Source organism: Mus musculus, chromosome 17 (genome assembly GCF_000001635.26).
Source record: "Mus musculus strain C57BL/6J chromosome 17, GRCm38.p6 C57BL/6J".
NCBI classification, from domain to species: domain Eukaryota; kingdom Metazoa; phylum Chordata; class Mammalia; order Rodentia; family Muridae; genus Mus; species Mus musculus.
The window spans coordinates 63,270,453-63,297,911 of NC_000083.6; the positions used below are offsets into that span (position 1 = coordinate 63,270,453).

General features: G+C 40.5%; 2 protein-coding genes across 3 annotated transcripts in view; both read right to left on the reverse strand.

The window, feature by feature from the left end:
• The window catches only part of Fbxl17 (F-box and leucine-rich repeat protein 17), a 458,236-nt gene that overhangs the window by 224,504 nt on the left and 206,273 nt on the right, over window positions 1-27,459 (reverse strand). The window lies entirely within an intron of this gene.
• Gm41607 (predicted gene, 41607) lies at window positions 887-27,345 on the reverse strand. Its single transcript, XM_017317745.2, has one exon. The coding sequence runs from the start codon at window positions 21,975-21,977 to the stop codon at window positions 21,063-21,065; it is 915 nt and encodes a 304-aa protein (XP_017173234.1). The 5' UTR covers window positions 21,978-27,345; the 3' UTR covers window positions 887-21,062.

A 27,459-nucleotide genomic window follows, 5' to 3' on the forward strand; every position in this document is an offset into this window, starting at 1 on the left:
CTTGACCACCTTGTGTACCAGGCACACATGAGATGCACATACATGTACACGCAGGGAAAACACCCCTACAGATAAAATAATCTAAATTTTAAAATATGTAAGTTCTACATCCTACCTTTTAGAGTATAACTCCACTCAAGTTGCCTAAATAACAGGATTTCTTAAATTAAAGGCACACTTTGGGCTTTCATCCTACACAACTTCTGCAGAATCGGAATTTGCCAAATTTCTCCTACAGAAAGACACATTTTCCTCTGGCAGCCTCAGACTTAACTCCATGCCTGCTTTTGCTGTCCTCGTGTGGTGTTAGTGTCTTGCTGCCAGAAGGGTGCACAAATGCATCCTGGGCGCTGCTGAGCTTTTTCTTGATATTCTTATTTGTTTCCACGGGCTTTGGTTTTCACTTAGAATTCCGTGTGTTTAAAAGCCAACATCTTTGTCATTTCCTCCACCAATTTAGTTTTATGCAGCTAAGTTTTAAAGAGATCATTTGGCAAAACATAAAGAGTTACGATTACCACAGAAGCTTCGTGTAAAATCTCTGAAGCTGTTACAACACAATGTTGAAATGAGACAGTTGTTAGACACTCGAATGCAAGCAACAGGCAGAAAAGGACAGTCTCAAGATGCAAACGGCAGAAATGACCCACGGGAGTGTAATAAAGGAATCCTCACTTCAGAAACAGAGGGATCTGCAATGTGCTGCCTGTTTGCTTGCTCTTCCTTGGCATATGTATCCCACGGTGGTGGGTGGAGCCAGAGACTTGTGTATTGCGGGCATTTGAATACTTGCTTCTCAGGCAGTGGTGCTATTTGAGCAGGCTTAGGGTGTGCGGTCTTGCTGGAGAGAGTATGTTCCTAGCTTGCTCTCTCTGCTTTGAGGTTGTGGCTCAAGGTGTGAGGTCTCAGCTTCTGCTCTGGCTGCCATGCCTGCTGCTGCTGACTCCGCCCCACCATCATGCACTCAAACCACCTGGAACTAGACGCCCAAAGAAACTCTTCTATAAGCTGCTTTGTTCATGGTGGGTTTTTTTTTTCTTCTTGCTTTTGTTTTTGTTTTGTTTTTAACAACAGAAAAAGTAACTGACATCCCTATTCACTTAACTTCCAGACTCTGTCAAGAAACAGTAAAGACAGGACTTTTCCTTACAGAGATGAGTATCAAGCAATGGCCAACTAGGAATTCCATCAGGTTGAATTCTGTGGAAATGCAGGGAGATGTGTCTAATCCAGTCAGCATCTGATGAATGCAAGAGAAATTCCCATTGAACTAATGTATTAGTGCCAGTTACTGTATTCCATGGAAAGGAAAACTCATTCCAAAAAGTGGAAAGCAAGATCCTAAGCCCTATTTTCTTCCTTTGTCTTTCTAGTCCTACAAAAAATATTTTTCTACAGCCTGAAACCATGAAGGAAGCCCTACATCTCCATGATCTGGTCTTCCTCTAGACTAGATTGATCTGTATCGCAATCACTAATGAGATATGGTGGTTTGACTGGGAACGGTCCCCACAAGTTTGAATACTTGGTCCCAGGCTGGTGGAACTGTTTAGGAAGGTTTAGAAGGTTTAGCCTTGTTGGAGGAGGTGAGTTGTTAAAGCAGACTTTAAGGTTTTGAAGTCCCAGAAGCCCTATGTCATTCCCAGGTGTCTCTCTCTCTGCCTAGTGTTTGTGATCCTGGCTGCTGTTGCAGCGCCGTGCCTGCCTGCTTCTGTGTTTCCCACCAGGATGGGAACCTATGCAACAGTGGATCACAAATGAAATAAACACGGTACTTAAGTGAGTTGCCTTCATCATGGTTTTGCTCTGTTTTGGTTCTGTTGTTCTTATCTTAGAAACCTGAGGGTCAACACCATTGGTATCTGAGCAATGGTGATATAGGAATAACACCATCCAACTTTAGCAAAATGTATTAAGAATCCCTACTAGAAATCTTGGCTGTTCCCTTTCATGAGAACGGGGAGGCCATCGATTAACAGCTTTGACCAGGATGTGGAAAAATAATTCAGATGAAGATGAAGTAAAGTGATTCTAAAACACTTTCCAGAAGAGGCCTTTACAGAAAGTTGGATACATTCCTACAATACAGACAGCTCAAGATATAACTGTTGGCTCCTAGTTAAAAATGAAAACAGAACTGATGTATCTGGTGTGATGAAAACCACTGGGTGGAGCTTTAATTCTATTAAATGGGAAGAATTCTTTGCTCATTTTTATATTATCTCAGTATTATACAAGGACCAGACAAAGTCATTAGAGAAAAGTAAAATACCTTCAAACTCAAAAATCCCATCATTATTAACCTGTGCTTTAAAAAGTTAAATGTGTAATTATAGGCTCTCTAGGGAAAAACATAACCAATGTGATTATTTTGAAAAATGAATAGTTATTTGTGGGTGCCAGCAATGAGGTTTTAAGGATTATCTCACAGGGGTTAGAGGGAGAGAGCCTGTAAGTATTGCAGGTTGCAGAAGCCAAGTGTGTACCTTGTTTACTACCCAGCAATTGCAATGGGCCTAATTTATACAACAATTACTTAGCAGTAATTCCTTTGAAATGTGTTGTGTGATTAATTGACTGGGTTCCAGGAATGTAATGTTGTTCCCACACTGTTGTTCACTTCAACCTAATGCCCCCCTAGAGCACAGATCCAATTAAGAAACAAGGTAGGGAGGCAGATATTAAGCATGGTGTTTCTATATTGCACAGCACTTTGTAGAGAATTGAACACCACCACCTACTGACTGCAGGCACCTGAGTTATTTAATAGATCTCAGAGAAACAGTGATATGGCTGATGCAAATGAACATACAGGATTTAAAGCAAACATAATTGAGAAAAGCTAAAACTAAGTAAATGTAACTGCTGATTAAATAAATGAGGCTTTAAAAAAGGACTAACTATAGTTCAAGCCTTATTTTCCTGTAGAAATACAATAGAGCTATCTTGCCATATAGACTTTTGACACCACTGACTGCCTGAAGGGTCCCCCCACCCCCTTCCCAACCTGCCTCCATTCTCTGGGGACTCTATATCTTGGTGTGGACCCAGGGCCCCCTATATATTTCCAACTGCCCTTCCTCTCTAGCCCACCTCCACTCCTGAGTCTGGTGCAGTCTACAGACACACTGTCTACAGAGACGCTCTGTAGTCACACTGAGCTGAGATGCAGTTCAATCCATTTCTCCATTCATATCAAAGAAGCTTCTTGCAGTGGGGGGGAAAGTGACAGTGAGACCCACAGCTGGGCATGATGCAGGGACGGAAGGACTTTACAACACTCAGTACTAAATGGGATGTCTTCAACAGAGCCCTCCCTGCTGGCTCAGAGGTCTAGAAGAGACAGAAAGACTGTAAGAGCCAGAGGTGACTGACATGACACCAAGGAAACAATGTCTACTGAACACAACAGGACTTGAGCCTGAAACTTGAGGGAAATAATAGGCATACATTTAACATATGATATCCCAGCTGATTTTTTGGTCAACCTGATTCCCCACCACCACTACCCCCCCCCAAAAAAAAGGCATCTGGAAAGAGGGAATCACAACCAAAAAAATGCTTTCAGAAGACGGCCTGTAGTCAATTTTGTGGGGATCTTTGATTAATGATCAAAGTGGGAGGACCTAGCCCAATGTGGGTGGAGTCAATCCTGAGAAAATTGGTAACCAGCATCCCCCCAAGGCCAACACTTGTGTTCCTGCCTTGTGTTCTGGCCCTGACATTCTCTGATGACAAACCAAATGTGATATGGAAGTATAAGCCAAACAAACCTTTCCCTCCTCAAACTGTCTTAGAAATCTTAACTAAGACATTTGGTTTATTTCTTTTTAAGTTAAAACACTGGAACATTATTTATTGACAACAAGCTTATATTTAAATTCTTTGGTACTGTGTTTTTTCCAGGTATATAGAAGTTTCCTTGACTTGGATTTGCTAATAATATAAAAATTTGAGGAGACATAATATTTATAAAATGGTCACTGCTAATGTAAGAAAATGTTCACTAGTTTTCATAAAAATGAGTAAGTGTATGTGTCAGGAACTATGAAAGCAGTATATTCCCACCTTTCATTGTTATCTAACACATATAGTTGCATAGTCCCCACAGAGATGTTATTATGAATCAAAAATGATAATTTAAATGGGGTAATTAAAACTAGAAACACCGTGGAAAGCAATTCCACCTCCTAGGAAGTTAAGGACAAGTTATGTGACAAGTTATCAGGGATTGGAGAAAAAGTACTTATTTGTTCTAAAGTAGTGTTCTAAGAAAAGAAGAATGTGGCTGCATTAATTCACTTTCTGTAACCATAACAATGTAGCTGAGGCTGGGTACAGGAAACAGGGTTACATCTCTGTCTGCTGTGTAGGTTCCTGGCCATGGCACCGGTGCCAGCTCCGCTTGGGTGAGAGCCTCTTGATGGGAGGTGTGGGGGCTACTCTGGGCTGTCAACTAGACTGCAACTAGAATTCACAAAAAGGCAAATGGCTAGGCACAACTGTGAGGGGTTTCTCTTAATTAATTCATTTGAAGTGGGAAGGCCCACTTCTAATTCGGATCTTAGACCTGGGAAGATCCACCCGTAATCTGGGCCACAGCTTCTGCTGGCAGCCTGGATAAAAGACATGGAAAACGGAAGCTTGCTCTCTTTACCTCCTTGTCTCGCTCTCACTGGCAAGTCACTCCTTTACTGCCTGCAGAGCCCACTTCTTAGAATTCTGGGTACACTGAAGACCAGCTGAGACATCCAGCATCATGGACTGAACTACTCATTCCTTGGTAGACAACCATTGTAGAACTAGATGGAGCACAGCCTGTAAGCCATTGTAATATAACACACACACACACACGTGTGTGTGTGTGTGTGTGTGTGTGTGTGTGTGTGTGTGTGTGTGTGTGTATGTATGTGTATATGTATGTATATAGGAAATACCAAAAAGATGGAGTGAATGTAGGAAGACATTACATCCTATGACGAAACCTGAAGAGTCACTCCAGCCTGCCTAGGGACTCAAGAAAAAGCAAAAGGCTTGTACATACTCAGTGACCTATGACCCTCTCACTATGCTCTGATGTCAAAGGTCCCACCATTCAGACAGTGCAACACAGAGGTGCAAGGCTCTCTAGCAGAGTAAACAATTAGTTATTTCACCCTTGTATAGGAATGCAAGCTTATACAGAAGCGTTGCTCAAAGCTTAGGAAATTGATCAGAATGGGTAAAGACATAAGGAAAAAAGTGAAAAGTAATCAATGTTTAAGTAGGGATGAAATCTGAAAAATCTTTACTGTGGAAAGCATCCCTTAGCATGAAGGAAATAAAGCAAGCTTCTTAATGGCTTGCCCACACCCCCGTCACAGAGAGCAGACGTTAAGGCAGTGACTGTCTCACCAGACACACAGGAAGATCACCCTCCCTTCCTCCTGCTCTCTACGATTTGCCAACCTGTAAAACAAAACTTCAATCTCAGGGTTTATGAAAAAAAATCCATAGATACCTTTTAAAAGTTTGTGAGGTATGTATACACTCTAAAAACCATGAAGCCATATATGACTGAGAATACATCATTGTACACACGGAGTCCTTACCAAGTCTCCACCAATGCATACATCTAATCAGTAAGAGGGGAGGTGAAAAGCAATTTTGGAAATATAAAAGAGTTCTGGAGTATTCTTATTAAAAAGGTGTTAAGATTCACTGTGTTTAGTCATTTCTACTTAGCAAAAAACTCATCTTTCATATTCTTATAAAGTGGCTTTCTTCTGTATTATCAATAAAAGTTAACACTGACCTTCCTCCTGGAAGGTTAAACTGCTGGCTTCTGTTTGAAAAGCAGGAGTGCCTTTTCTCAGAAGAAACGCTACACATCCGTGCTTCATGCCTCAAGCAATGAGAAAGAACACAGCGTCTCTGCGACCCTTCATTAGGAAGAGGATCCTGGCAACAGCGATGCTGCTTGTATAGGGTCTCTGCAGGAAAAAACTGTTTTCAAAGGTAACCTTGCCAAAGGCTATGTTCTGTCTTGGCAAAAAAGAAAAAAGAAAGCAAATTTTACTTATCTGCCAATTGGTTTGCTCTGCATGAGAAACAGGTGTTAAGGTAGGAAATGGGGCTGTGAGGGGAGTGAAATAAAACTTACCTAAAATAATTGTCATGTTACACACACACACACACACACACACACACACACACACGCACACCTCTGAAAGACAGTAAGCCTGCAGGGCCAACATATTTTTGCAAAATGCAAATTATGAAAAGTGGTTACAGGTTAAATGCTCTTTTGCAAAAATGACCATGGAGATTATAATCATTAATTAAAATCATGTAAATAATTTTCTGAAAGAACTCTCCCTTTTTATCTCACAGGTTTCAACCAGCCTAATGGTAAAAGGTTTGGTCTCAGAAGAGAGTCTCTAATTAAAACTAGAAATCTGGTATAATTAATAAGTGTCACTCTGCAATCTTAACCATTTAGTATAGGCATGGCAATCAAGCGCTGTCAGTTTACAAAAATGAAATAAAATAAACTCTCATAAGCAAATGAAACTTTCCTAGGGTCTAGTTCCCTTCCATACAGCAGGTGCCCAGAATGAACACAGCATCTCGCTACAGCAGGTAAACATCTCAATGCAGCTCAAGGTGAGGGAGTTGTGTTCATTTTTCTTTTATCCTTAGAGTTGCAAATTGACCCAAAAGTCAGCTTTTAGGGACTTAACTGTGCCCACACCTTGAATTATCTAAACTCCTTGATTCCTCATTTTTCCTGATTATTATCTTCACCCGGAGGTAAACCAGAACAAAACAGACAAGATGAAAGTCAAACATCAATTTCAAGTTTTGATTACCAGTCCTGTGCCCTGCCTCCCTCAGGTGGATGTCCAACTCTGAGACAGCTTTACAGCTAACAAGTTTAAGTTTAGCTCCATGCAACAGCCAAAGACCAAGAAGCGCCAGTCACTACAATACAGCAGCCCGACAGCCAGAGATGTTTATCCCCAACTCTGTCTCATGATTTCTAGGTATCTTCCTCTCCCTCGTTCACAAGCCCTGCCTGGCATCTACTTGCAGGCCATGGGTACCTAGCAGAAGATGAATTCACCCTAGACCCAAGAGTAGAGGGTGGAGTCTAGGTTTAGCCACCTAGCCTTCTCTAGTTACTCTGACCTACATCAAGGCTGAGTCTGTACAAAAATTGCCTAACAACAGATTCTCCATCTTGCTACAGATCATATGCTATACAGTGGAGAACCATTGCACTTGGTCACATCAGAGAATAAGGCCCATTCATCAAAGAGAATTGAGTAATGAAAAATCTCAGAGGGTGGAGCTGGAATTACAGAATGAAGGAAAATCTGAAACCTACTCAATTTCTGAGATTATTCACAAGAACCAGTTAAGTCCTTGACTGAATGAGTGTGAGTTGTTCTTGTTGCTTGTCATAGAGATAATTCAACTCAAAGTTAAGATATGAAAAGAGTTCAGTCAATTAAGAGTAGGCTTACAATGCACTGGGGTGGAGATAGACAGCCAATCTCCCTTCACGCATGGACCCAGGCTCACTGACTTGGAGGCAGCATACAGCCTTAGCTGATGACTTCTTCAGGGTCAACCATGGCTGCACAGAACGACCTGACTGGAGAGCTGGCCTGCAACAGTGAGGGAGCCACAAGAAACTAAGAGTAAGTCTATTTCACCAGGAAGAATATTCTAACAAGCAAAACTTGCTCCAAACTTCTGCCTGGTTGGATCCATGGTGTTAGTTACCTATGGAAAAAAAATGCCTAAAATAATCAGACCGAGGAGAAAAACATCCATTCTGTCTTTGTTGCAGGTTTGAGTCCACTCATGGCAAGGCACAAATATGCTGAACGGCTATGGTGGTGGCAAAGCATGATAGCCAGGGGGCAGTGAGAGTGATGGAGAGGGGCCAGACACAGATGTAGGATTGCAGGTCGGCTTCCCATGAACTAACTACTTCTTCCATCTCGACCCCTCCTCCTCACAGTGCCTGCAGTGTGGAGTAGCCACCGAGGCCATAGCGCCCTCACAATCAAGTAATCTTTTAATCTTAGCAAACATAACTTTAAACATAGCAATGGACAGCACTTCATCCTTTCACTTTTCATATTAAAGGAGATAATAATCACAATATAATATGCATAGTAACATAATAACATAATGTAACATGTATAATCTAGGTAACACATTTTTCAGGGTAAGATTTTTAACCAAAATTTGCTGTGATGCAATATTCTTTTAAGTAAACCTATTTTAAAATACTACAGATGGTAATTCACTTAACAGTAAGATGCTAGAAATATATGTTTTCTTGAATATAGGTGAGGGTGTGAATGGCTTGGATGAACCAGCCATTTATGCTTTCTATCTTCATCTCATCAGGACATTTCTTGCTCTAGTTGGCGGAGACATTCATATCAAAAAAAACCTGCAGACACCTATCAACTAAATCTTGTCGACTTCTTCCAGACATTCCTATGCCCTTGACATTCTGTCTGTGATTTTTACCACTGAGAATTCTTGGCCTCTTCTCTCTGGACTTGTAATCTAGTCTCTTCTCTGCCCTGTCTGGTATCTTTGTGAGCAGCTTCTGGCGTTCACAGCCCCACTCGAGGCTCTAAAGCAGCACACTGCTGTAGGCCCTATGGATATGCAGCACCTCACAAGCAGTCTGTACACTGTGCACTGGTCTTTCTGGTAGCAGGACCAAGTTTTGCTTAGGAACTGGAGTCTGAGACTGTTGGTCAGAACATGGTCCAAGAATGGAGGACTCCACCCCACCCCAACCGTCCAAAAAAATTAAGAATGACTGAGGTGACCACAATTTCCTCAAAACAACAAATTGTTCTTGGACTGTTTTCGTGTTCCTCCTAGATGTAGCGCACACAATTCACTGTTTTTATGACTCTATGGAAAAACATGTCTGTGCCTCGTGCAGCTTGTCCTTGTGATTGTATACAGCTTGAACTCAGGAGAACTTTACACAGGTGACCTTTTTAACCCTCAGAGAATAAATTATCAGAGGCTCTGACTAAAGTTGCCTATTGCAAGAGACTTTAGCATCCTCTGCCTCCAGAGCAGAGACACGTGCCTTGCAATTTTATTCCATGAGGGGTTTTGTACATCTGGAGTTTTCAAATACCTGACTGTATGTTGTAGGCTGTTAAGCAATAATACAAAACTATACTCTTTATCCATATGCTAAAATAACCAGTGAATTAACTCCCATCTCCCAAGTTTTGCTTTCTGTTTGTTTCCTTAGTGTAGAGAGACATTTAAAACAAACTTAAGAAGAAAGCTATTAAAATCAATTAAGCTTTAATGTAAAAGTCTTACCATCTACAACTACTCATCTAAGGCAAAGCGGGATTTTTTTTTAACTCTGCAATGTATAACCTGGAAAAAACTATAAGGAAAAAGCAAAGCAACCACAACAAGCACTTGTGAGAGCTGAGGCTCACAGTGCATCGCAACTGCTCTCTAGAGGACACGGCATAAACCTCCCACCACCACCAATAGTAATTAACGGTTATTGGTCCTTCCCATACTTCAGCGAGTTTGCCACTGCTTAAATGACATCTTTCTTGAATAAACTCTTGAGTAAATGCTACATACATTTTAACTTAAAGGACAAAAATCACAGCAACAGAAAGCTCATTTCCCTGTTTCCCGGTCTTGTTTTGTATGTGGTTCAGTTGGAGTGGGGTCTGCCTGGATCCCTTCTCCTCCAGCACCCTGCCCACTGCAGACCTGACTGTGAGCTTCTTGTTATGTGCACTGCAGACCTGACTGTGAGCTTCTTGTTATGTGCACTGCAGACCTGACTGTGAGCTTCTTGTTATGTGCACTGCAGACCTGACTGTGCTTCTCATTGTTATGTGCACCGCAGACCTGACTGTGAGTTTCTTGTTATGTGCACTGCAGACCTGACTGTGAGCTTCTTGTTATGTGCACTGCAGACCTGACTGTGAGCTTCTTGTTATGTGCACTGCAGACCTGACTGTGCTTCTCATTGTTATGTGCACCGCAGACCTGACTGTGAGTTTCTTGTTATGTGCACTGCAGACCTGACTGTGAGTTTCTTGTTATGTGCACCGCAGACCTGACTGTGAGTTTCTTGTTATGTGCACCGCAGACCTGACTGTGAGTTTCTTGTTATGTGCACTGCAGACCCGACTGTGTGTTTTTTGTTATGCGCACTGCAGACCTGACTGCACATTTCTTGTTGGTATGTGCCTCACTGCTATTTGTTTCATGTAAACCTCACTTATTCTCTGATACTTTGTGAAATATCCTTCTTGAGGACAGGATCAGGAATCGCGGCTCTGCCCATACCTTATACACAAACATGTACACATTCCCTCGGATCTAACAGGGATTAGCAGCGCGGGTCCTAGGAAACCATGCATTGCTAACAGAAGTCAATGAATTCTCTCCACGTGCAATTTGATTAAATGAATTTCTGTTCAACTGTGTTGTGGTCTATATATGAATTCTTCTGAATTTTTAATATGTTTTCTGTACAGTATAATGTAGTTTAAATGTATGGTTAGCAAAATAAAATACTTAGTTTAGCAAGAGTAAAAATAATTTACAACAACATATTTCCTTTTGTTAACTTAAACACCACACACCTCTGCCTTAAAAAACGGGACTAAACTCTTCTTCTGTTCATATTGTGACATTGGCTTTGCTTCTTTGTTGCCATCTGCTAGGCTGAGGAAAGTGTGGCTTCAGATGCTGTGGTTTTCAGTTCCATATGTTTTACATACTCAAATTGACTTGAATCTAATGTTAATTTCTGGTTTAAAATTACAGTAGATTTGTTGTGGTTAAAGATAAGACTAACTCTACAAAGCTTCCTCCAATTCATTTAGATCAATCTATGTCTGGAAGAACGAGTCTATTGTTTTTCTGATACTCCTTACTGAGGCAAGGAAAGGTGGATGTCCTGAGAGGAGTGAACAGTAGACCCCAGTAACTCAACAGTGAGCCTAACGTTACACGAGTGTACAACCTTTCTTTCTACTTCCAAGAGTCATTTACAGGTCTCATCAAATGAATTCCCCCAAAATATCTTCTCGATTATATCCCCACAGGATGAATACTCTCCAACAGGAACACACTGAAAATAGGGAGTAACTATTATTGTACGTACTGCTTGTAATTAGAATTGATCTTTTAAAGAATTTGACTATTCTTATTTTGCTATCAAGTATGAAGGAACTATGAACCCATATGCTGACTTTAGTATCATTTGTTCTATCTTCAAAATCCATAAAGACATAAGAAACCTTAAGTTCTTATTCAGAGAGACAGCCACAGAACTGGATAGGAACATTTCTAAACCACGGTGTCAGAAAAATAATATATTAACAGTTAAAACGTTGTTTTCTCATATATAGATTTCTTAAATGTGTTACGTCTAAGTATTCCTTCAAGAAAGGTACACTGAAATTCAATTTTGACAGTTTGTTGAGAAAATTCGTAAATATTTAAAATTTTCCTTATTTCAGATTTTATAATCAACCCTTATAATGCTGTTCCCAATGAAACTTTCACTCTATTTTTTAAAAAAAGTGAAATTGTAGAAATGAGTGTGTTAGTCTTTTTCTCCCAGAAGGTAAGTGGTACAGCCCCGCCCGGGTTTCTTTGCTAAGTAAAGTGCACCTTCTGGAGAAGCAAGCCACTAGCATGAGCATCAAAGAATGACTAATGATTTCCTTTGAGCTCCTGGCAGGATTCACTGTGGACAGCTGAGAAGGCAACTTACCCTGCTACATACTCCCTGAGGGCCGCCTGTGGGCAAGACAAAACAGTACATCACTCTGGCGTCTTGGAAGGACTTCTCTCCCTACCTGTGGATTCACAGGCTTACGCTGCCCATTTTTTAAAATTTTTTTTTATTTACTCATTTTGTTGCATTTATATTTGTAAAGATTATCTGCAGACCTCAAGAATTAAGTGGGTGGACCTAAGAGTAAGCAAATATAGTAAGATTTGAAATATTTAACTCAGTGGGGCATCTCTGTTTTATTCTTTATTTTCAAGTATATTGTAAATGTCTGTTTTTTTTTTTTTTAAAAGACACTAAATACTTCAAAAATCACACCTTCAGGATGCTGATTCAGAGTCCTTAATTCAGGGACAGATATGCTCCTTTAAATGCAGGGACACACGTGCTGCTCTCTAAGTCCTGGTCACTTGTTCTGACATGCTCGAATAAAATATCTATCTAAAACTTAAAATCTGTGCTTGCTTATGAGTTCTCGGACAGCAGCACAGGAATAAAACAACCGGCTCCCTAATTTCTGACTGGCAAGTTTCCTAAAGGGTAGGTACCAACATGATCCTTGCAGTCAGAACATGAGCTTTGTCTCGCACAGTCCTATACAAATTGAGTGCACTGTGCCCGGTAAGATGATCAAGAAATAAGGGTAAATCATAAGGGAAAATCCATTCTAGAAAAAAAAAAAGATCATAGGACTATTACTCTGATCAAGATGGTAAAATTAGTTATGTATCTCTACACATTTTGTATCTAGAGAGTTGTCAGAACACCTGTGAGTATAGTCACTGTATAAGGGTGGAAAATTGTTACCCGATGAAGCTTCCTATAAAAAGGAAAAGGGTCCCCAGACGAGCACGTGACGGTGTAACCAGTAGACATTGTCTAAAGGAAAGGAAGTGGGGACTTCCACTGTACCCCACCCCTCTCCCATTTGTTTAATGGACAAGATCCTCTCTCTCTATCTCTTCAACTCATTCCGAAGGACAGTATCTACAAGTTCTTTCAAGGGGAAAATTGGCCTGTGGTTCAGAGCACAAAGCTGCCTGCAGGTACTACTGCGGACCATTTGCATGGATTTAAAAGCTAGAATTTGGAAGCTTTATATCAAAATTGACAGAAGTAAAGACAGAAAGCTGTCTGGTAAACCACGAGAAATCTGCCTCAACATTATCTCAGGGCTGGAGTTCTAAGAATGGACCAAAGCATTTAAGAACTTCTAGAAAAATAGTTCTACCGAATGTCACAAGAGAAAACCCAAGAACGGTAAGCTTCTCTGGCTAAACATGACAATATATCCCCAGCTCTGCTTCATCGTGAACACTTGAACTACTTAAAGGTGAATGCTGACGTCTGCTGTCATCCCGGCACTTACACAAGTTGAAGCTCAGTTTAGCCTACCTAGCAAGGCTACCTTTGAAAATTGTAAAGTCACAGGTGACAGTTCACATCTGGAATCCCAGTGTCCATGATGCTGAAGCAGGTACCCAAGCTCCTGACTATGAAAGTCAGGTCTGTATCACAAAGTTAGAACAAACAAACAACCATCACATGTCCAAACTGGGTGAACCAAGTGTTTTTATATCCATAATGTTCTCAGAGTGTTTACCACAACCCTACTTTTGAAGACCTCAAAATAACACTATACTGTAAAGAGATGCTACCTGTATTTAAAAAAAGTGCTGAGATCAGAATTCAGGGTGATGCAAATTTTCTATCACAGCACATGACATTTATTTAACATTTCCTCCATTGTTAAGAAGAAAGGAATAAATAACATTTATGCCCATTATGTGGCAGAAATTCAACCTATGTAAAATTTAAATAAATTATTTTAGTAAACAACTCACAAAGAAATTCGAGGTTTCCCCGAGTTCTAGTCCTCTATCCCACATAGCATAGATAAACTAGCTAATGAAATGAACAACTTGTTATCTAGCAGGTGTCATAATGACTTTCTGGTAATCTCTGTGTTATTTCAACCAACCTCAGGAACATGTGGCAGGAACCTATTTTCTCCAATCCAGCCCTGCCTTTAGTGAGGCCAGTTAGTCAACAGTGAAGCCAGCTTTATCTTACTCACGGTAAGAGCTGGTGTGGTGACAAACCACAGGGTTTGGAGAGTTTTCATCTCTTAAGTCGGATGCCACAATAGAATGACAGAACTTCAATTGCTGGAAAACAACTGGGGGAGCTTATGAGAACTGGTGTTTGTTTGTTGGAAAGCTGATAAGTCAACTTCCAGGACACAATGCGTGACTACTCCTGGCTGTGCTGGCCTGCTTCCCCTTCCCCAAACTGCTGTGTAAACAAACAGCCATAGTTACTCCATTATATTTCTATTTCATCATTGTTTTGTGAAAAATCAAAATCATAACTATTTCAACTAGGAAAGCTTTGCATGGTTCTATCTAACTACCCGCACCCTGTCAGTTTTGTTTTGGAACACAGGATAAAGATATTTTAAATGCACACTTGTGGGTAATTTACATATCCACATCAAGGAGTTTCCGTGACTTTCTATGATGGTAATGTGCCCAGATTCTTCAGGTACATTCTGACAGACTCTAACTGTGAAATTTACATTCCATTTTCAAAACTAAGAATCAGAAAAGAAAGGCAAGTGGTTATGTCACATTCGGTCTTTGCGCTGAAAACATTCCTTCGTGTCTTTGCATTCAGGGGGAAGTGCTCATGAGATCCCACCAGTCCCGGAGTGGAGATGAACTGAGACAAATTTAGACCTTTCACTACAAATACAGATGGAGCAGTAAACATAAAAAATCGGAACATCCGAAGTTCCACAGCAAAAATCTGTGATTAAAACAGCTTTCGGTGAGAGATTTGGAGGAGCAGAAGCAGTGAGTGTCAACGCTGCTCTCCAGTTTAGGGAGGTTGTTCCTGAAGCCTTTGATGTGAATTCACAGAAATAAAAATGTAGGTCTATACCGTTTTTCTATCAGCTACTTTTTGGGGTGTACACAGAGGCACTCAAGAACCTCTTCAGAACTCTGCTTCCACAGTCTCCTTGTGAATGAGTGCCATAGCTAGAGCACAGAGAAGGCCGATGTGTGTACACAGACCTCTGTCCGCGAGCCAAGATTCTATTTCCAAAGAGACCCAGGGCCTTCTTTCCGAACAATGCCATGGTTAGCTCAGCATACTGACACAGGGCCGGTGCCAGGGCATTTAAGCCTTTGGATGTTATACTATTCATTACTCCAAATGATGCTTGCCAAAGACCAGACTGAACCCATTCAGTACTAAGTTAGCACCAGGCCCAGTCAAAGCAGGTCAAGGAAAACATGAACAAGTGTTTTGTATGCAGGATCCAGCTGCTGGCAGTAACTATTAGCGAAACGGTCCCCAGCCAATTCCTCTCGTTTAGAAAACGGCTTCTGAGCTGAACTGATGCACCGGGTTGCTCTAGTTCAACATTAACCAACACAAAAGAGGAGAAAATGCTTAGTCATCTAGAAAAGACACTGTGTTCATAATTTTCCATGCATGCTTTTCTCGTGGTTCTTAACTGTACATACAATGGGGGAAATACTAGATTGAAAGCACCAACTTCTACTCTCCAATTATACTAACCAGTGGCTTTTACATTAATTAAGAAAAATCACCAAAGCTACTAACAATACAGAATTGTGGTGCCCTATATACAGCACTCAAAAATCCAGGAGAAATGTAATGGGAATGGACAGACACGGAGACAGAGATAGAGATAGAGACAGAGAGAGATATAGAGATATATCTATATATCCATATATCCGCTGCATACACACACACACACACACACACACACACACACACACATTTTGTTTGCATTTCAAGACAGACATCAGAAAATAAAGCACATCTAACATATATCCCAGGGTGAGACCATAGTACAAGTTGCTGGGGCTCCTGTGAGATGAGCTGAGTCCATCTGAACTGTACCCTGTCATATCATCTGAAGGATGGCGGGTTAAACACACCATGTTTTATTTTTTAATTTTTTTCCTCTGAGAGGTGGCCATTACAAATTAAAGCATTTCTGGTTTTTGGTTTTGTTTTGTTTTTAAAGGTTTATTTATTTACTTTTATGTATATGAGAACGTTATCCCTGACACATCAGAAGAGGGCATCAGATCCCATTACAGATGGTTGTGAGCCACCAGGTGGTTGCTGGGAATTGAACTCATGACCTCTAGAAGAGCAGCCTGTCCTCTTAACTGCTGAGCCATCTCTACAGCCGTGCAGTTCCATTTTTAAAGAGTGAGGTTTGGGGATATGGAATATGGAAAGCTGTATGACAGTATCAGACATCCCAGCACCCAAACACGCAAAGTTAGAAGTAACATATACTGTTTTTGAAAACTAAAGTTGTTAACCCCAAATTATTTCCAGTTTCAACTTAGGAAAATAAATTATTACGAGTTTAACTTCATTTGACTAAAATAGCTCTATTTCTCCCATTTTTAGAATCGAGGCAACAAATCAAGAATGTGGTAAGGAAATCGCTTTCCAATCACGAAGACTGGAATCTATCTTGATTTCAACATTCCCTGGAACTTAAGTCAAGATCTTTATATCTGAGCCACTGTTTCTATAGCTATAAAGAGAGAACAATGCTCACACTGGAGCTTTGATTTGAAGTGTACATGGTGAAGGGTGGATCTCTAGGCAACTCAGCTCTATGCATCTGGAGACAGAGGCTGGGCCACAGCCACTGGGGGGGCAGGGGGGATCTTGTCCTTAGTACGCCTACTTAAGTTCACCACTGCCCAGTCTGCACTGGTGTACTCTGCCAACCATAAAACTCAGAAGATGAAAACCTTCCTGAGAATATACTTCAGGCCAAACACCCCTCAGGAATGCATTTTCTTTGGATATCACTAATGTTTAAACATCTAAAGAACATGTAGCAGAAATATGTAAATAACACCTTTTATGAGACAGAAAAATCGTATGACAAAAAAATTTTCTCATGTCTTTTTTTCTGTCAGTGATATTTACTGTTATGACGAACGTAAGGCAGACTTGAGAGAGTAAACAGAAGTCATAACAGTTGCTAATGGGGAGCGGTAAAGTATGTTGTAAACACCGCAATGAAGCCGATCGTAGGGGGAGATATTTGCCTTCGGAATTACTGAGTGCTTTGCAAATGTGTATAACATGTTGTGAAAAAGGATGAATACATCATTTTTCCTGCCTCTAAAGGTTTTTATTTTGTGTGAGCCAGTTACTCTGTCTGTGCTCCGCTTAAAGCCATCAGCTGTGAATTCACTGGGGGAGAATTTGGAGCAGTCAGAGCAGAGGCCCATCTTGGCAGCTTCCCAGGATGTGCAGCAGTAACCTGGAGTTAGGAGTTCACCCTCTACAGCTCCACACCGCTTCCTGCAGCTGACAGTTGGAAGCTCTGATCTTTCCACTTTTCAGTGGCAAAGAGCTTCAAAATTCACCCTTCATTTGAAAATGCAGAAAGCCAAGTCATGGCCTCTGACTACAAACAACATATTTGTTGCTGTTCTTGTTCAAATGATTATTTTGGTAAGTACTCTGTGACTTCATATCTTCAATATGAGTCTTTGCTATAAAACAATACTGATAATGACTTAAGAAAGTAATTAAATCCAAAAGGAAACAAATCTGGTGAGAAAAAAATGTCTTCCCTTTTATGTCAGGTTGTGTATTTTATCATGCATTTTATAATCTTGTAGCCAAATATTTCAACTATCTACGGACAAAGAAGATATTTTCTCTTTTATTTCCCACAAGGTTTCTCTCTCTTTTCAGAGTTTTGGAAGCCACTGTGGCTTCTATTGTAGTTAGGAGGAGCAATTGTCCTAGGTAACTTTTATATTAACTCTCTGTATTTTACTCATCAAAAAGTTTCCAACCACTCAGCCTTCTTGGTCTCTGAGCGAGTCACTTCCACGGTTTTCTGTGTTGACGTTCTCTTTCCTTTTCCTTCTCTGATATTCAAAGTAAGCTGTGTAAGCCACTCTGCCTGTGATAGGCTTCCTCATCTTCCTTCATCAATTGGATCCATTCCTTCACTCTAAATATTAATTTACATGTAATTGTCTTGCTCAATGTCACTTTCACTAGAAAGATGACCTGCATTTAAAATAAAGAAATTAATCAATCTTCTAAGACTTCTGCATTTGTAGAACATCAATCTAAGTAAGCTACAGGCTCAAAATGTCCAATTAAATGTGCAATGCTTATGGAGTACCCCATACAACCAGCCTCTGTGCGTCTCTGATAGCAAAGGAAAGCTCAAGAGCTTAAGATGTGGTTTCTGCCTTCCAAGAAGCTTATTTTCATCAGAAGACAAACACACATGACAAGTTCAAGGGGAACCAAATAGCAGATGTGAGGATAGGATTCAGTGAGTGCAGTATATGAGGACATGTAGTCCTGCAGAAAAATATGTGCACTGCTCACATTGCCTGGTCCTGTTTGTGTGATGGATTTGACCACACACTTACAAGTAAGCAGAAAGATACATATAGGACCTTTGTGGAACAAAAGAACTAATCTCTTCACAAAGTTCTGGTGGGCAAGGGTGGGGGGAAGGTTGGTTCTCACTTATAATGAAAAGTGACCGTAAACAAAAAGAATTCTCATGAATGGAGAGAAAAGTCATTTCATAGAGCAGACTGGAATGGACCTTCAATGCTAGATAGAGAATAACAGGCAATGGCAGTGGTGGCTCAGAAAGAGTGAAGCAGGTGGAGAGAAGGCTGGAGTGCCAGCTTGGCTTCACTCAATGAATCGCAATTGCTCAAAGCTGCAGTATGGAAGTCTGCCTGTTGGGATTGTGACATGAGACCTCACATATGTTCTCAGGGTTGCCTTTCAGTACAAAGAAGGCAGGGAGCAAGCACTGCTTACCCTGGATACACTGCAGAGTTCTAAGTGTAAACGGGAAATGTGGGACACGGCTTTAAAGGCTAGAACATAAAGAGGCATGTTCAACCCAAGTGTCTGCAGAAATGGTCTCTACACTTCACTGCTCACCCTAGATTTAACTGCAAAATTCCTTCAAACGAGACAGGGCAAAATAGGAGCTCAGCTTTCATTCTTTTCTGTTGACACAACTACTGATATTCATAACAGTCACAAAGGAAGAAGGGCCACCTAGAACTCAACTCTATTTTATCAAATCAAAATTACTATCTCTAAAAATGTGCACAGGTGAGAATAAAAAAGTCAGAGGTGAAAAGGAAAATATATTTTTTCATATAATTTGCTGAGTCATCACAAAAAGTAAAGGCCTGATGATGTTGCTTCACACTGTGGGAAACTGAGGTTCATACAGGTCAAGATCTACTCACGACCCCTCAAGTAGAAAGCAGTCAGCCAGAGCTCAAAGCCAGTTCTAGCTTCAGAGTTCCTTCCCCTCACTCCTTAGCTAACAGCCCTACTAAAATATATACCAGAGCCCAACTGAGGGCTGAATAAGGTCAGCCTTCACTTTGGCAGGCACCCAGACAGAATAGGAGGAGAAACTAGATTGCTGTGACAATCTGCTACTTTCCTTGGCTGCACTCAAACCATCCAACTATCCTCTGCCCCTCTAGCTAGTAACTTTGGGTTTCTTAGGTTTGTTTTTCTTTCCATTTTTTGTTTTGTTTCTTTTAACTGAAAACTGAACTGAGGGCCTTAGAAAGTTTTCTACCATTGAGCTAAATCCCCAAGCCCCTCTGCCTAGCCGGGAAAGGAAGGTTGAGACCATCCTCTTGGAGGGAACAATAGGCCGCAGAGACTCCACCACTAAATGGAATTCTTTTACATTTTCACTTCTCAGTTCTGTTCTGTTCTGCCTCTGGTGTGTAAGAGTCCCTCTTTAAGTGGCCCTTTCTCTCACTGGCATGCAATTGCCAATCATCTACCCGGTCCTACTTAGTAAAGGCTCCATCAAGTGGGAAAGAAATATTTGTAAAAGAACAGATCTAGATAGAATTCTGACCACAGATCTTCAAAACAAAGCAACAGTGAAATTTTCTATAGTCATTTTAGTGACAAAATAGTAAATTATCTTTATGGTCAGAATTCTACTATATCGAACAGTGCCTTGCCTCCCACCTCCCTCCTTTGAAATTAAGGAAAAAGAAAAGAAGCAATGGCCTGGGAAAATCTTACAAATTATATCTTACCTGGTTCTGAAACAAATAAGCTTGGGAGACTACTTAGCACCCGAAACCTCCACTGCTTAGCTGCCATGTTGATCATCTCAGGAACAGAGTGTGTGCCAAGACATCTGACTCCTCTTCTCAGCCCCACAATGATTTTGCAGTAAATGCTATTGGCTGCATTCTCAAAACATTCCAACCGCCTGCCATAACTTTTGTTGCAACCACCAAAATTCACATTACTGCCACCTCTCTTACAACTTTACCCATCCCTGACTTCTCTGCTTCCATCCTTTCCCCAAAGCTACCTGCTCACTGTGTATCTTTCAGGTTATCTTTCAGGATATACGATGAGTACATGTCCTAAGTAATGTAAATCATAATCCTAAATAATTTTTGTGGGATATACATCAGACTGCCAGGACAGGACAGAAATAGAATTTGCCTGTTGCTCACCAGCTCTGCTCTGGCTACGCAAATTCTTTTCTGTGTCACACCAGTATGCTCCTGTTTCAAGGATGTAGTTAGCCCCTGCTGTCCCGTTTATCTCCATGGCTTACTCTTTACCTCGTGCCATCTCTTCCATGAAGGGAAGCTTCATCGTCCTACAGAAGAATGCACACCCTTCAGCTGCACACCCTCTCCCCTATAGCCCCTGCCTGGTGGAGACCAGTGTTCTTGCTTGTTCACTTACATGCATCTACTGGATGCTGACCCAGACGTAGAGTCTCCATTTGCCTACTGGGCTAGCTAGAGTGCTAAGGATAGGAAGGTTACAAGGTATTTGCTGAATAAATGCATAAATATTCAGATGAACTCAATGAAAGTTCTCAGAAAGCTATCAAGTACTATAAGTTCTTTGGATCACTCATGCGTATAGCCTCTGAGTTGAGTGTCTAAAATGTCTGAAGGGTGACAGATGGATCCATGAATGAGTGCAGCCATTACATTTTCAGATAACAACTAGATCCTTATGTTTAGTCAAAGACATGAGTAAAGGTTAGTGAACACTTAACATAACAGTATGGTTCTCCTACTGCAATGAAACCGTCCTAAACAGTCTTTTCAGCACCGAGTGGAGGTCTCCTATGAATCCTAAGTCTGTATCTTGAAGCCAGGCTGTTCTAGGACACAGCATCTTCCTGTCTGCTTCCCCTAAAGACTTGTCTTCCAAAAGTCAGAGGCATAAGAGGTAAATAGCACTGTTGGAAACAGAGAGCAAACAACACTGCAGGGACTGATGGAGAAAGAACACTGCAGGGACTGAGGGGAAAAGAACACTGCAGGGACTGATGGAGAAAGAACACTGCAGAGACTGATGGGAAAAGAACACTGCAGGGACTGATGGAGAAAGAACACTGCAGGGACTGATGGGAAAAGAACACGGCAGGGACTGATTGGAAAAGAACACTGCAGGGACTGATGGAGAAAGAACACTGCAGGGACTGATTGGAAAAGAACACTGCAGGGACTGATGGGAAAAGAACACTGCAGGGACTGATGGAAAAAGAACACTGCAGGGACTGATGGGAAAAGAACACTGCAGGGACTGATGGGAAAAGAACACTGCAGGGACTGATGGAGAAAGAACACTGCAGAGACTGATGGGAAAAGAACACTGCAGAGACTGATGGGAAAAGAACACTGCAGGGACTGATTGGAAAAGAACACTGCAGGGACTGATTGGAAAAGAACACTGCAGGGACTGATGGAAAAAGAACACTGCAGAGACTGATGGGAAAAGAACACGGCAGGGACTGATTGGAAAAGAACACTGCAGGGACTGATGGGAAAAGAACACTGCAGGGACTGATGGGAAAAGAACACTGCAGGGACTGATGGGAAAAGAACACTGCAGGGACTGATGGGAAAAGAACACTGCAGGGACTGATGGGAAAAGAACACTGCAGGGACTGATGGGAAAAGAACACTGCAGGGACTGATGGGAAAAGAACACTGCAGGGACTGATGGGAAAAGAACACTGCAGGGACTGATGGGTAAAGAACACTGCAGGGAACTCATGGTTGTTAGAATGCATTTCCTCAAATATGGTGCCTTAGTATCTGAGCAATCACCAAGAATAGATGTCATCTCTGGGTTTCCTTACCCAAATCTGCTTGGAAGCTTATCACAAAGCTTGGAAAGAAGTGTTCTGAGCTTCCCCTGAGCTGGAGTGAGAAGAACACTCCCATCTCCAGATAAAGTGGGAATTCTAATCTCTGAAGACACAGAGACACCAAAAAAGTTTCTGAACAAACAGGCCTTGAAAAGTCCCCCCAAGTTGATAACCAATGGTCATACCTCCTTTGCACACAACTCCATGACAATCCTCTTCTTCATCAAACCTAGCACAAAAAAGACACACTGGCTTCCTATTTTCATTAGGGCTTCATTTTGAAGGCTGCTGTACTGAACAAAACTGAAAGTACTTTTCTCTTGTAAACCTATCTTTTGTCACAAGATCCTCACCTATAATCAAGAAAAAAATTATTGCACGTACAAAGTAGAGAACTATGTATTTTACTCCCAAGCTTCTAAGGCATGCAGTACTACTCAACTATACTTCTGTATACATTTAATAAAACAAATATAGGAAAACAATAATGTAGGATTGAAATGCATGATTTTGCCATACCTTTAACATTGCTACTACATTTATAACAATCACTTTCATGATACTCAGTTCATTAAGCCCATATGGGTTATGGTGGTGAGAGTGGGGGTAACAACACACCGACCCTGTTGAAAACGTAGAAAAAAGGATTTCTGCTTCATAGCAAAGATTTTCGTCTAACGGGCTTTCATGTAGTAGATTTAATGGCTTTATTTTCCTCTGACTTACAGGTCAGCAAAGTGGTAAAGCATCTTAGGGCCCAGGCAGGAAGGTGTGACTGTTTCCACCTGCTCTGATGGTGAGGCCGCCTCCCTGAGCAGCCAAGCAGGGCTCCTGCTGCTCTGTCAGCTCATTCACTCACTTGCTTTAAAATTCATACGAGAAAAACCACTTGATTCAAGAACACCCAGCCAGAACCTGAAGCATACTTTGAATTAATCTCTTATGTGGTCCTTTCTTTGAGCTTAAATTGAAATAAATTCTTCAATAATACATACTTGTTTTTAAATACAGAAACCATGTATATTAATAATTAAAAATAGAATAAGAGTATTTCCAAATAGAGAACATCAGAAATTTCTAAAATAGATACTAATGAAAAAGATTATAGTTTATTAGAGCTGTTATTAACACACACAAAAAAAAAACCCTATGAAGTAATGTATGGATTTATAACCCCTTGATAATGCAAATTAGATTTTAATTGATGGATCCTTAACTAAGTTTGCAAATAGATAACTGCTTAAACATAACTCCGGTTTAGCAAGTTCATTTCCACACAGGGTAAGAAGGCACTGGGTTAACTAATTTCATTTTTCAAAATATTAATAATATATTTTTTCCAAGGTATTTTCATTGTTTTATTAAAGGTTTTGTCATTTTTGATGAGAATAGTCACTCATTAATTCTGTATTGGGTTTCTATCCTTCCACAGTATTTTAGTCCATTAAAAGTAGCATGTTTGTGCTGACTATACTTAATCATTTAAGGAAAAAAATCCTTCATCCTGTTAATTAAGGTGATCTTTTATGTTTCCTTTTATCAGTAAGTAGTTAGCAAAATGTGCCAGCCGCTGGGAACCTCAGAGCCGAACCCTCTCCCTTCTTCCTAAGCACAGAGAAGACACCACATTCAGCAGTGCTCCTGGACAATGGCAACAAGAAATCTTCAACAAGTGCTGCCCTGACCCCCTTTCTTTTGCTTCAGATCCAGCTGAGCAGCAAAAACTGCTTGAAATTCAGCAATCACATTTCTCACTGTTCCAGAATGACCTATTTCGCACTAGAATGAGCCAGTGAATTCATACATATAAATAACTATCTGCAAACACTGTGCTTCAGAATATGAACAGAAGTAAGCCAAAGACAATAATAAAAATAAAAAAGAAAGACAGAAAGAAGCAAAAAGAAAGAAAAGAGGGGGGGAAGAAAGAAAGAAAGAAAAGAAAAAAGAAAAGAAAAGAAAAGAAAAGAAAAGAAAAGAAAAGAAAAGAAAGGAGGGAGGGAGGGAGGGAGGAAGGGAGGGAGGGAGGAAGGAAGGAAGGAAGGAAAAAGAGGTTGAAAGGTTAGGAAATATTTTTTTACAGATTGATTAAATCAGTACTTTTCAACTGTCTGATAGGATATTGAAGACTACATAACATAGATATCAATGCTAGAGGTAAAGTACTTTGGAATTTTCTGTAAACATTTATGTGACAGTGAATGAAATATAGTCTTTATATAAGAGTGTTCTTAATGTGAATGTATATAATGTACCTTTTCTTGATAATTAAATAAAATATGTTGTTAGCATTTCTGAATAAAATATGCCTACAAATTAGTGGATGGATAATTCATAATGTGTATTGAATTATATTGTATACAAAGTCCAATTATATATGAAAATTGCAGACCAAACTTTCTGATCCCTCAAAAGCATTTTTCATTTTTTTATAATCTCCGAGTAGTATAGAAATGGACAGACTAGCATTCCCACCAGGGTCTGTGGTCAGTCTCCAGTCACCACTATTCCCAATGTGGAAGGAACTAACAAAATGTGACCACATCATAAACTCTCAACCAGCATTTGTCAAGTTCATAACTTCAACACGGCCCTTGTTGGTACAGACAATATTTGATGTTCGCAGACCCAGCATCTGGCAAACATTAACTTTGGGGCACAAACCTGTTGCCAGAGAACAAAGGAGGTGCAGGCAGAGATCTCAGAGAAGCAAACCACTGAAGAGTCCCCTGCACACAAGTAAAGCACTCACTGGCTGGGAGACTCTAGGCACTGCCAAGGGGAAGAGCGATCTAAAGCCCATCAATCTCAGCTGGGAGGATGAGAATGTTTGCTATGGAGACAGTCCCTCTGAGATGCCTGAGCTTACACTCTGTGGGTATACAGCAAATCCAGTCACTGCACAGACTTGAAAAACAACCCTCTTGGGATAATTGTAGTTTCTTAAGTTGTGTGCAATGTATCAAGGATGGGAGAAAATATGAATGGAGATAATAATGGAAGCCAGTCCAGGAGAGTGAGGAACAGAGATGAGGTGTGGAAATGGCTCCAAAATGAAATGTTAGCTTCAGAAACCAAGCAGTGCTGAGAGACCCTCACACAGTCAGCTTCTGAAAACTAAGCGTTCTCTGGAGGCATATGCCCACAGACTGAGACACTTACCACATCAAAGGGGTTGACTCTTTGTTTCTTTTATAGTGTAAAGTGTTTACCCAAATCATTCTACTCAATATTTCCTCGTTCTGAATCTACCCTGTATGAGACACCAGTATGTCCAGTCCAGAGTGAAGCTGTACACAGCTGTTTTAGAAATCTTATTTTTCAAAAACAAATAAACAAAGTACAAATTGAGAAATATGTAAAATAATAAACTTTAACTTTTGAATTTATAGCTTTTGTAAATAAAAGGTATTTATAATTCTTTCATCTATATGTCTTTTCAGTTACAGAAGCAGACTCATGGACTAGGTGTACGCTTTGCACAGCAACCCTGTACATCAAAGTCCAAGATCTCACCTTGGATGTTGCTCTCTGTAACCCACACAGAAGAAAGCACCTCCCCAAAGCTGCTTCTCCATTTTATGAAAATAAAATGTGCCTGGTTTACATTCTGCAACACCCCAAATTTTACAATCACTTATGGATTTACTGTGAGTAGTGGAGATCTTTTTTCTCTTAAATTCTATGTTTAAGTAAGCTCCTTACATTGATTCCTTAAAAGTCATTTTCTCTAGTTTCCAAATTATTATAAATTCAGGATGACATCAAGCATAAATCATTGTTTATATTAACTGAATGTTGTTACTGAAAGACAATTAGGTACACATCACTAGTGTCTGGTTGAAACAAACTAGGCAAGAAAATAATATTATAGCAAATAACAAGAAATAAAGCTGTATGTTCACTGGCCCCGTGCTGTTTGTGATGGTGTTGGTTGCTAAGTGACTTTTATATTCTCCTCTGTGGAATTTGTTTTTCAAATTCTGTATATCAGAAATACTTTCAAAGGTGTGAAATTCCTCCTGAGAATGGGTGAAGCACACACATGCTTGGCACACTGTGGATGCTCCAGGCCTGGTTAGCTTGAAAAGGCAAGCTGAGGTAGTCCACTGAATGCTAATCACACCGCTCCATCTACTCGCCACATCTGAATTCTTACAGTAAACATATTTATCATTGACTTTGATACTACATCATTTTTTAATATTGCTCTCAAGCTGTTGGATAGAATTTCATGTCCTCAGCCCAGACAACCACAGGAAATGACAAACATGTTGCAGATTTCTTTTCTTATCTGGAATACTAAAGAGTGCCCCTAATCTTAGACAGAGATTCAGGGGGAAAGACAAGTGGTCAGTCTAGCCTAGTAAGCACATGGTTAGGGGAAGGGAGATCGTAATCCCCCATAATCCCCCAGCGCTTTTCAAATGCTTGCATTCATCTCCTGGTAACTGGTAGTTGAAGACTATGAGGAAGAGCTGGGATGGCTTTGGCGGTTAGAAAGTGTACGGAGCCATCGACAGTCTCTGGGTGCAGAGTCCTGATAGGACCGTAAGCATTCAAGGTACATAAACAAAATGGCTGTCTCTTCCCTGCACCAAGAGTAAAACATGTTTATAATCTTTGAAAGATTTAAGAGGAATCTGACACATTAAGAAATCTGATACTCTAGGTTTCTTTTAACTTAAAACACTTAAAGTAAGCTGACTAATAGTAATCTTGACATTTTGATTTGAAATACTCAAGGGCTGTTTTTTTTTTTTTTTTTTTTTTTTTTGACTAAGCTGTAGAGAAGTTTTAATTCAGCAACATGGCTGCTCTGGCAAAGGGAACTCACATCCAAAGACTTTCCAGGTCTGTGTGATCTGGCTGGAATACAGACACACCCTTAATCCCTCTGGCTGGAATGAAGACACACCTTTATTATACAACTTTAAAGTAAAATTTTTTATAGAAGGAAGGAGCCATATTTAAAAGTGAAGTAGTCTGAGGGGCAGACAAAGTGAAGAATCAGAAAAAGATTTGACAGAATGTCTCAGAGATAGGATATGTCCAACAGTCAAGACAACAGCACAGGAAAGAGAAGCTGCTTAAGAACGGCACAGGGCGAAAGTCGGTCAGTGCAGTCAGTGCAGCTCCTACAGTCCAGTTGAGTTCATTTGTAAGTTCTGTTCAGTTTGCACAGTTCATACAGTGTAGGTCAGCAGAGGTAGTTAAAGCCAGAGAATAAGAAGCCAGAAGATTTTGGTTGTGAGCCTAGCCTTTAACGGCTGAGCCATCTCTCCAGCCCAGAAACTTAGTATAGCGAGATATAAAATACAATTTGCAAAACACATGAAACTGAAGAAGAATGGAGACCAAAGTGTGGACACTTGGCCCCTTCTTAGAATTGGAAATAATCACC